Source organism: Lutjanus erythropterus, chromosome 13 (assembly GCF_056507025.1).
Source record: "Lutjanus erythropterus isolate fLutEry1 chromosome 13, fLutEry1.hap2, whole genome shotgun sequence".
Classification (NCBI taxonomy): Eukaryota; Metazoa; Chordata; class Actinopteri; order Lutjaniformes; family Lutjanidae; genus Lutjanus; species Lutjanus erythropterus.
The window spans coordinates 7429130-7441040 of NC_139329.1; the positions used below are offsets into that span (position 1 = coordinate 7429130).

At 39.7% G+C, this 11911-nt stretch overlaps 1 protein-coding gene across 1 annotated transcript in view; it reads right to left on the minus strand.

The window, feature by feature from the left end:
* Positions 1-11911, minus strand: part of syt9b (synaptotagmin IXb) — a 58480-nt gene that overhangs the window by 20666 nt on the left and 25903 nt on the right. Inside the window, exons 3-4 of the mRNA XM_084734739.1 lie at positions 10931-11148; positions 9711-10251 (exon numbers count right to left, since the gene is read on the minus strand). Of these exons, the coding sequence (XP_084590865.1) occupies positions 9711-10251; positions 10931-11148 (759 nt within the window). The remainder of the gene's footprint in view (positions 1-9710; positions 10252-10930; positions 11149-11911) is intronic.

Below are 11911 nucleotides of genomic sequence, written 5' to 3' on the forward strand. Positions count from 1 at the left end.
TGGGGAGGACTTAAGATTGGAGGTTTTGGCCACAATTTAAAAGTAAATCTTTAACCAGCACTGACAGCTCACCTCCAAAGTTCACTCAAACCACCAAAACACTTCATACATGTATTAAAATAAGCTCATTCAACCATAAAACATTGTCACTCATAACACATTCACCTAAAAACACTAACAAAAGGCAGCATAAAATGATCTTTGAAGTTTGAATAAAACATAAATCAGTGTTTCATTGTAGAATAAGAGTAACCTTAATCAACTGCACTAAAGTATAACACATCTTTATCATATATATATCATTTGCCAGTTTAGTTACAAGGCTACTATGTCTGGGTTTGCAATCAGTTGCACTTAGCTGTGTTTAGAATGATTATTAGCCCTTTTTCATTTTATCATAAATATTTCTGCTAAGATTTTCTAGATATTTCAATATAGTTACCACATAAATACACAGGTTTTGCCAAATTCTGATTTGAATGTTTTTTTTAAATAGTTTTTCAGGCTGTGTGTTAGCAGTTGAAAAATGTGCTGCAAATATAATGCCTTGCAGGTGGTGAAGTATGAATGAGAAAAATGAATGAGTTCAGGGTTTTGGGGAAAAATGTGGTCATTAAATGAATTTTGTATGAAAGCAATGGAAAATGATTAACAGTTTGGTCCACATACACGTCTGTTTCACTGGTTGTGTGAAGAGTTTTTGATGATGTGAGTTCAGTTTTGACCAATGTGTGTTACCAACTGAAAAAAACTGTAAATGTGTTCCCTCATAGCAAATTACTGATCTGTTACAAATAATAGAGAAAAGATATCGGAGGCAGTGACAGTAGAAACCCTTTTTGTATCATTCAGAAACTTCAGAAAGAACCTAAATATTATGCATTCTAAAGTATTCGTTCATGTTGTAAAATGAATTGGTGATAACTACATGATCTTGCTTTGGAAGATAAAATATCCTGTTGTTTCTCAACGTATTCTGAGTTTGAAAAGTCCAGTACTTTGAATTGCTGATAACTGGCTGTTTGGTAAATTGATGATTAATAAAGGATTATATTTAGAAAGTGGACTGTCAGGCTTGGACACAGGAGACAAGACAGCTATAGTTCACAAGTTGGATCCCTCAGAGGAGGTTCTAACCCATTTATACTGACCTTATTTAGCAGAGAATGCTGTTGGAAGGTGTTAAAACAATATTAGAGTGTGTGTGCTTGTGTGTGTATGTGTGTTTTATCCCACCGGGTCTTTGCAGGACTGTAGTTAGCGATGCCATAACAGGTCAGAACTGGCTGAGTGCTGACCCTGCTAATGATCCTTTTCTGGCTTTGAACTTAATTACTTGATGAGGCGCGACTGTGTTGTTGGTGTGAGTTTCAAAGTCTGTCCCAAAAATCAGGCTGAGCAGTGGCCTCACTCCAGACACCAGGGGTACGTTCCTGACACTCAAATATGCCTGATTTCTATCGCTTTGATACAATTTGTGTTTCTTGGCACAAGGCAAGTGAGATAACCACATACAAAGATATGCATATATATATTAATATAGATTGTACATGTATTGAAAACCATCTTTGATTTTAGTGGGTGGCGATACTATATCATGTCAGCAGAACTGACCCCTCCTAATTCCCATCATCACTTTCTGCTTCAATAAGAGTTGAGCAAGTTTGCTACCTGGCAGAACCTCAACTTTCTCCTTTCCAGCATCCTGTACTTAGATATTCATTATCCAAGGCTCATCTATATTGAAAAGAGAACCAAATTTTGAAGATGGTTGCAGAGAAGCAATGATCTAGTCAGGAAAGAACACGAGTAAGTGCCCTAAAGCAAAGTTCAAGTCTGATAGGATGTAGGTGCCTACAGACAGTGCAAGAGGCAATGCATTTACGGCACAGGAGGGATCGGATATTTTACAAATATGTGTTTTGCAGTCAGTTGCAGAAGTGTAGACCTGACTGTGTCAGGGTTTTGAATTTGACATGGGTAGCAACTGATATGTGCTGTTTTGGGCTGGTTGAAGACCACGGCATTCTGCATCATCTGCAGAGGTTTGAATGTACATGCAGGGAGACCTGGTGGTAAAGACACTGTGTTGTTCGTGTGCTCTTTCAGGAAGAGATGGGTATCGTCAGCATAGCAATGGTATGAGAAACCATGGGACTGGACTATTACACCAAGTGAGGTGGTGTATATTTAGAAGAGAAGAGGGCCAAGCACTGACCCTGGAGGAACTCCTGTGGATATGCTGCCCGGTTTGGACTCTTCTCCCCTCCAAGATACAGGTCCTACAGCAACAATATTTTAACCATCTTCAAAATACGGATTTAGTTTCAACATAGTCAAGCCTAGCACATATATAAGTACAGGAAACAGAAAGGTAGAACGTTGACCAAGGTTCCAAACTGTGCAGAACTTAGGAAGGTTCAATTGTCATTTGTTTTATTCGACAAATTCAAGTCAGATATTACTGCAAATGTTATGCCCATCCCTCTAATACTTCTGAAACATTTAAATATGTCAGCATGTTGGTGGAGGTAGATGAAAAGCCAGGGAATGAACAAAGTCAGTAGGATTCATCCTCTGTACCATATGTCATGACAAGACTACAGATGTTGAGATATTTCAGTCTGGACCCAAAGTGTTGAATTGAGTGACAGGCATTGCCATCTCTAGAATCATGTCGCTAGTATAAGAGAGAGACTGCCTTATTTTGGGGCCAGTATAGGTGGTTTAATTTTAAGAATTGTTTGAGTCACAAAATAGACACTATCTAGTATCCTTGTTGAGTAAACATCATATCCTGGTTTCAGAAACCCAGACAAGGCATTATGCTGGTTTTGAGAAACCTAAATATGCCACCTGGAGTACTAGGTAGGTAAAAACCAGGATACTGTGGCATGTAAACACCTTAACTTGGTTTCTGAAAATTGTTTGGTACGGAACAGAGAGGTTGAGATGGTGAGAAATCAAGACACAACTGTACACAGATGATCAGAAACCTGGTTACTGTTAGAATCATGCATACAGGGATAAAAATAACTATGGCTCTCCCGTTCCATATCCTGAACAAGTTTACCTCTGCTGCAACTGTATAATCCAATCTGTCTTGCATTTTAATATTTCTATAGGGGATAAAAGAAAAAAGACTAGCCCTACAGAGCCTTTACCTATAGATTAACATGCATGTGCAATAAGCATATATTAGACAGTGTGTACCAAATGGCCATTACAGTTATTATTAAAAAACTCTCTGTGATTGAAGTGAAAAAAATGTTCAGCCTGCACTGAGGCCAGAATATTTTCACAAGGACAAATATAGTTGTCTTCCTCTCTGTCCAAGCAGCACAACAAAGAGAAACTAAATTAGCAGTCAAGAGTGCTGGCCTCATTTCTTTATGTTAATTGTTTAGTGGTGCAAAATTTCACTGAACCTTGTATCCTCGCCCTTGACTCAGTTTTCTGCACATCTATTCTTCAAAAAGGTCCTATCATGTTCAGGAGTACCTTGTAACGAAAGGATTAGACACGAGGGAGTGTTTTGCAAGGCTGAGTAATAAACACACAAGAAGATGGGAAATTGTTCAGTCTTTTACCTTATTAGCACAAAATAACACACAGACGCACACACACACAACCAAAGGTGGAAACAGTTCTCATTCCTGAGAGAGAACACAGATCCATGACGATCATCAGGAGGAGCGCAGAGCTCAGAGGAAATGACAGATAGAAAATAAACACCCCAAAAGTGCTCAAGATTCATATAACTGAATACGAAACACTCTGGTGACTTGAAGTGATTCACAGGAAGAAGAAACGTCCTCATCTGCTGCTTTTTCTGTGCTGAATCTACTTGAAGCGGTGCCACCAGCTCTCTGCTGTTAGTTGCATAATTGCCACAGACTACAAATGGGTTTGTTTATGGTTGCAGATTTTTGCGAACATTTGCTGTTTTCTGCTGGACCTGTTCAAAGTTAAAGGGACAGTTCACCCCAAAATCAAAACCTCTTACTCTCTTACTGCTTTGCTATCCATCCAGACAGTTCTGATGTGAGTTGCTAAATTTTGGAGATATTGGCTGCAGAGGTGTCTGCCTTCTCTCCAATATAATGGAACTAGATGGTGTTCAGCTTCTGATGTTATATTATTCTTTTTAAAATACTTTTATTGCAATAGAATCATGTTACATTACAACTGTGGTCCGTTCAGTTTTTGCGTATTATTGCAATATTTCTTTTTTTCCCCCATACATATGCACCTGATAAAAACTATGATTTCATCCTAATACATATACATACATACATATCTGCAACTCTGAACACGTTCAAATATGCATGTACATACATGGTTTACATCTACACCATACAGGTTTAATACAAAAATTAGGGAAAAAAAATTATATAAATAAATAAAAATAAATAAAAGACAGGAAGGAAATGAAGAAGAAAGATAAAAACAAAGGGGAAGGGTTGATGTGTGAATCTACTTCTCCACTAAACCATGTACAGTACACTGATCATGTCTGTCTTATTTCATAAATTAATTATTCAATTCATCCGCTTCATTAATGGCCTCATAACTCATCCACTTAGGCCATCGTCTTTTGTGCTCGGTCTCTTCATTTCTGACTCTGTAAGTTGTTTTCTCCATTTCAGAAATCTCCAGTATGGTTAATTTCCATTTTTTTTAACTGATAAACTTGCAGCTTTCAGCCACATCCTGGTGATTTGTTTCATAGCTGCTGCTCTTATTATTTTATAGACATACTGATCTGTTTCCTGCAACAGCTCAGGTGGAGATTTTATTTTATAAAAAAAAAACAAATTCTCATTATAGCTGTTATAACTGAATGCCAAAATAATTTTAATACAGGACAGAAAAAGAAAATGTGCGAATGGTTTGCCTTTGTCTCCCCACTCTTTCTCCAGCAATATCACTGATGTGATAATTTTACAATGTGTCTCTGGTGTAGTGAAAAATCTTGAATATAATTTCCATGCAAATTCTCTCCAATATTTGGAGTTTGTTGTTTTGTGAATTTCTCTGCAAATTTGCCCTCACTCTTCTTTGTTAACCTGCTGTCCTCATTCAGAAATCCATTTTTGTTGAATACTAGTTTTGATGTCTGTGTTGTTCTCTAGAGTTTTGTATATTTTTAACAGAGTTTTTTATTTCCTTGTTATGACTTTTCATCAGAAAGGTAATTAAAGGGCGCATTTCTTTAGAGGTTTGTTTTTTTTCAATTTTGAAAGATATGTCCTTATTTGCAAATATTCATTTAAAAATTAAAAATAAAAATTACATATTAAGAATAGTATAGCATCGTAGTATTTTTTTTTTTATAAATGATGCTATATTCTTAATATGTAATTTACATGATGAGGTGTAGTATGTGTTTACCAGTTGCGGATACCTAGTGCCTTATTTAATTAGTTAATTATGCACAAAGCGCCATGACACACCTAATACAGTAAATTGTGTCTTTTCCATCTAAATTAATCTAACACAACATAATATCTGACCCCAGCTTTGTGTGGAAACACTTCAAAATATCAAACAATGAAGATGCAAAGGGTGTGCTGCACTTTAACAAGGGATGAAATGCACTGGAATTAGGTTTGCTGAGACATTTGGAGTGTCACACAAAATTCTGAGGAAAAGCCTGAAGAATGCAAGGCCACTGGATTCACACTTCAGGGTGATATACCTGCAGAAATGGCTGGAAATGATGGATTTACCTTCAACAGTTGGCTGTGGTTGAAATGTGGATTTCACTAAATTGATTTGTCGTATTTGTGCATTCCTATGCATACTTTCGACCATCTGTAGATCTCCTGCAAAGTGTTTCAGGCACGGGAAACCAGCGTTCATTTTGTACCGATGTCGTTTTCAGTGATCCAGTTGACCAGATATATAGTGTTTTTTTTATGGCTTTCAGTTTGCTTTATCTCTATGTTTAAATGTGTGGAGTTGATTGTTTCTCCAAGGACGCGGCGGCTACTGTAAAGAAGGCACAGCCGAGGTGCAGTGGAGGTGAAGGGCACACAGCTGCAGCACCTTTGACCTGCTGCAATGCAGCGAATACAATAAAACAGAAACTGTTTATGTGGAAAAAAAAGCCCTGATTGTGTTTGTACATAAACATGGTGCATTTGGTTTACTCTCAACTCAAACAAGAGAATACACATTACCCATTTCTTAGGCTACCGAGTAATCCTGTGCGTCTGGCTCACTCTGTGTCCCCCTCCGTCTTCAACACTCCTCCGCTCTGGTGGGATTCCCTGACAATAAGTTTCTCAGCAAAAGAACAAGGTGTCTTTCCGCTATCCGTGGTACAAATACATGCACTCTGCGCTTTCTGGTTTATACTTTTCTGTCAGATGACTTATTTTTTAATTAGTCTCGGCGAGTGTTGTATGTGTGAGTCAGCAGTATTCTCAGCGTCCGCCACACGCTGCAACTCTGACACCTTTTTGGTGTCTGTAATGTCCACAGTGTGTCCACCATGTAACATATTTTCCTTGTCTCAACCTCCGTAACACAAACGTTGTTTTCATTTTATGTGACAATCCTTTTTTTCGCCTTTAGCCTTCGTCCTCCTACTGTCAGTGTGAATGAATATTAATTTGGGACGTTTCATTGACCATTGATTGTGATTTATAAAGGAAAACCGGCGTAGGACTTGTCTGCGCCTTGTTTTATAAATCTGAATATTTTTATGCGTAAGCATTTTATGTGTTTCATCCGTCCGCCATCTTTTAAGGTGGATCCTACGTACAGTTTTATAAATGAGCCCCCAGGTGAGCAGAAATCACAAACTTGTTACATATGGAGAGGGTCTGGTACAATGTTTCCTTCAGCTCTGCAATGTTTGACACGTGGCAACCATTTTTGCCTAATCTATAGGTGTGTAGATAGTGTATATGGGTATACATACTGTATATATTTCTCTTAATCAACACAACATATTGTAGACATCTATTCAGTGGCTGGTGCTGATTGTTGTACTGATTTCAAACCCACAAGAGCAGGTTTTCTTTTTTTGGCTTCTGTGGTGTTGTCTTGTTTTTTGCCTTTTTTAACCTTCGAGGGTATGGGATGGGTTATTCCTTTGTAGCTGGGCTGCTTCTTTATAAAACTGAAAATCTATTCAGAAAAATGAATAGAAAGAAGGAAAATAGTTCTTACATGAAACTGTTCACAAACAAGATCTGAGGATTATCTTGAGTAACCAGGTCATGATTTCTTTTTTTTTTCTTTTCTTTCTTTCTTTCTTTTTTTGGTGCTTTGAGAAGCGAGAACCATCTAGTCTCATTATCTTCTAGAGAAGGCAGCAGACATCTCTATCTCTGTTACCATCAAAATTTAGCAACAAGTATCTAGATGGATACAGGGAAGAGGGAAAATATGTGTGATGGACTTTGAGGTAAACTAAAGTTTGCCATATACATGTGCCATAGTAGGTGGGTATGCTCAAATATTGAAAATTGCCCAACAGGTGAGGAGAACTTGAAATCTGAACACCTGTTGAAGTGACAGTAAGCTGATTGGCATTAGTCAACAACACTTTCAACACTGTTGTCGCAGTCTTTTGTCGTTGTTGTTGTTTTGTTCGGAAAAAAAACTGGTGTTTGTCGTGCTGGCTTCATAATTTTGGCTGTGATAGGGTGAGAGTAAGCTAGTTACTACTGTGAATTTCATAACCCTCCACAAAGCTCACAGGTCAACAGCAGCAAGTCTGCACAGCCTGCATAGCAAACCAGCACACTGGCAGAGCTGCACCTGCGTCTGTAGAGGATGCATTCAGGCACAGCACTGAGTGTAGGTTATATACATTTTGGCAGCGCTCAGAGCCCAATACACAATTAAGACTGATTTGCGGTTCGGTGCATATAGTGAGACTGAAATGTGAGCCTGTATAGAAGGTTGTATTGATTAAAATAGAAGCATATTTAGTCCATGAGATGGATGACAGCCTTATGACTTAGTAAAGTACTGTAGGCAGTAGAGCTCATAACTGGTTGCAGCCTTAAGGCTAATTTACTCCCACTTTAAAGAGATAAGTCCGTTTCAAGCAATGTAACCATCACTGCCCACGTACCTCCATGCATTCTTTATGTTGGCATGGATGTCATCCACCAGAGGGCGCTGAACTGAGTCAAATATTGACCCCAGAGAAGAAGAAGAGTCTAACGTTCCTGACAACAATAAGCATGGTGATGCTGGAAGAGGGGTGTTCAGTATATGTATGAATTAAGTGTTATCAATGAATCCTTAAACTGAGCTGATGTAACGACATCGCCAGTGTGACTGCATCAGGAGCTTTTAGCCGTGGAGCTCCTCGCTGGTGACTAACAGCAGCATAAGCAGCATAACATAAGTATATCGTCCGTTGACACTGTTAGGCCACGAGCCAGAAAAGAAGAGTTTCTCTCCCAAACTGAGCCACACCAGACTGCAATCCTCACTCAGTAAGACAGAACCAGGAGGAATTCCCTGGCAGGAGGATCTAAGTTCCATACTTAGTTACTCAGCCTACCAACGCTGTAGATTTATCCAAGTGAATAATGTAAAATAGACAGTGTCGCTGTATCTCTGTCAAACCAACCCCAGTTTTATGTCAGTGTAGATCTGGGTCACTACCCCCAAGTGTTTCCTACTGCTTTCATTAAACATTAACTGTGTCTAAGTATATTTCTATGTCTCTGCTTCTTGAAACCACAGATGAGTTCCACTTGGAGGGGAAATGAGATGCGTCCATTAATATATCTCCTGCTGTTGTTATAGGGTTTTATAGGGATTTTTGATTGTTTGAGCAGATTCTGGCCTGACTGGAGAAAAGTCATGGGATTTAGGCTGGTATGGATACTGCTGGTCTGTCAGACCCTCAGATGTCTCCAACAACAGTGCTGTAATATTCTGGTCAGTTGCTTCCTATTAACAATCTGCCGTGGTATTGACAGTAACAAATATAAAGAAGTACAAGTGTTCCATTCCTTCCTGATACCGATTCTGATTCCTGAACTTTGCATATCAGTTAATACCATGTACTTATCTGATACAGAGTTCCCTGCACTCTATAAAGAGTCTGTTTTGGTTTTTGCACAACCCCAGAACAGTTCAGTCCAATCCAGTTTGAAGTCACCAAAGAAAGACAACTCAAAAGTCTGCTCTTTTACCATGGATCCCGACAAAAACAAACAAAATCAAGAGATAAAGATTAACATCAGCATCTATACTCACAGTCCAATAACAGAGATTATGTACAATAGACTGAGTACTAATTGTACTCATGGCATCAATGATCAGTCAGTCAGTCAGTAAGTTAGTCAGTTTTGCAGTGTCAGCCTGCGAGAGAAACTTTGACTCAGAAAAACACAATACACCAGATTATTCCTCCTCTTGACACAGACTCTGTTGACCATGAACTGGCTACAGTAATGCAGACTTTGCTTCATGATTTGATGCAGAGGTAAACCTGGCATTTCTCTCAGCCACTGACAATAAAATTTGCTGTACAACATGTACAGGGATGGTACATTACGTGTTATTGGATTGGTGCATAAACTTGCATATGAATGTATCTGCATATTCTGATACTGGTATCAGCATTGGAACAGCCCTACTAAGAAAGAAACATCAGTGGGGTGAATGAAAAGAAGGACAGAAAGATATATAGAAATATAATTTTTTTTGAAAAATGAAAGGTCTCTCACCGAGGTTACGTATTGTATGTCCCGGCACAGTTTTGTCTCCCGAGGAAAGTCAGCAAGATCCAGGAAGTTGTCCACCACCACTTGGCCAATCAAATCATGGCGAGAGAACCTGTCAAAGTCGTAGACGCTGAAGTGCAGCTTGCGGCTCGACAGTTCGGCATACGCTACAGGAAAGAGGAACACCTCGTCGAACACTGGGTTGAGTGTCTTGCGGTGCACCTTGGTTTGGTGCTTGGTTTTGCGGTCAGGCAGCAGGTAGATCTTGACGTAAGGATCGGAGGTCCCTGAGAAGTCCTTGGCAGGAAGGTCCTGGGCCTTGTGGATCTTCACGATCAGCTGCTCGAGGTCAAAGTCAAACTTCAGGACGAAGTTGAGACGCCCGCAGCTGTCGGTCCGACGACCGTCTTCTGCATCCACTGAGCGCTGCTTGTAGAGTTCTGGTTTGATTCGGCCCAAACCAGAGAGAGACTCCTGGCGCTGAAACTGAGCAGGGTTGAAGTCCGGATTGGACAAGTTCATCTGACGACGGATGGAGTTGTGCCTATAAAATAGTGTTAAATTGGGACATATAAGGTCATTCAAACCACTTTCATTGATTATATTCTTTGATGAGTCTTTGTTGCTGTAAGGCAGTGATTTGCAAACTTTTTTGCCAAGGCAGACCAAAGGGCAAAGACCATTCATATCCATGCAAAATAGCCTCTATAACCAACCAAACCAAAGGAGGCAATGAATACTAGCCAATGAGAGTTACTGGAGTGTGGGTGTGGAAAAATAAGGTCTCAATCAAGGCCTTTTAAGTGTCACACTCTAGTAATTCCCCAACCCAACAACTTTAGAACGACCAAAACTGAAGTTCGCTTTGACAGAGGGTTTTTAAATTTTCTTTGATTTCTTTGAGTATAGAATTTGCCTCTTTGTTGGGAAATGAGTGTGTACAAGTTTGTATAATTGAATTTTGCAATACTTATGTATGGTTGTCAGAAAATCCCACAGGGCACCTGGACTTGCCTCAGGGCACACCATTTGGGAACCACTGCTTTAAAGCAACTGCTGAAGCCACAGTGTTCCCTGAAGCCTGATGTTTTATATCCTGTCCACTTTGTGATAAAGTATCTCTTAACCCAGAGGTCTACGTGTGTGAGTGTGTGTGTCCATCTGTGTTCAAGCTGCCAACACCACAAGTTGGACAGCAGCTTTGGGGATTGCTGTGTACTGACCGTACAGATGAGGTAGGCTCAGTAATCTGTCTCTGGACCCTGTCCCTGGCCAGGGTGTGGACCTGATTTCTCTCCACCTTGGTCTGGGTCTCCAGCGGGATGTCAGGTGATGTGTGGCTTATCTTTAGGGCTGACTCTGGGACAGCCACAGCCGAAGGGGGCCCCGAAGGCTCCTTCACACAGCCATCCTCGCTGTATTCCCTTTCCTCCCCGTCCACCTGCACAGCAGACATCAGTGTTTACAATGTCAGTGAATCCTATTGTAGAAATTTTATTTCTGGAGGGAGAAATGGGTGGGGGGGTTTTTTTATAAGAAGATCTGAAATGGTGCTTTGTTAAAGCAGAAGAGACTAATGTAGTCTAACTCTGGTAACCATACTAAAAGTACCTAGGGCTGTGATTAAACATAAAACTGAACTGTCAAACGGGAACTGAACAGATATGATCAATATCATGTCTGTGTGTGTGACTGGGAGTCAATTATCTGGCTACTGGTATATTGATTTACAATATGAATACAATACAATCTTGAAAGCTTGCCTTTCTGGTTGAGTTTGTGTGCTGTTGCAGACACATCCAATCTGCAGTCTAGCTAATATCTCTAGTAAAAGCTAATGTCAGTATCGCCTTGCACTTGTATTTCAAGATGTATTGCTCTGCTAAAAGTATGACGTGTATGTTCACTTGAAGTGTCACAGGAATCTAAATTTCATCCACAAGAACAGACATTGTTTATGCACTGAGGTTTTAATACTTAACACACTCTCCTTCTTTTGATTCTTTTAAAATGCTGCAGGCTTGTTCCTGCAGCACCGCGGCCAAACATCCAGTGCAGCTGTATGGATGGCTTCTTTTGCTATTCCAGGAAGCAAAGTCACCAGTAACTGCTTATGGTTGCTGTGAATTAAATTTGCTTTCCTGCCAAGAAGTAGATGAGAGAAGATTGACACCACTCTCCCATCTGTACATTAAAGGGATAGT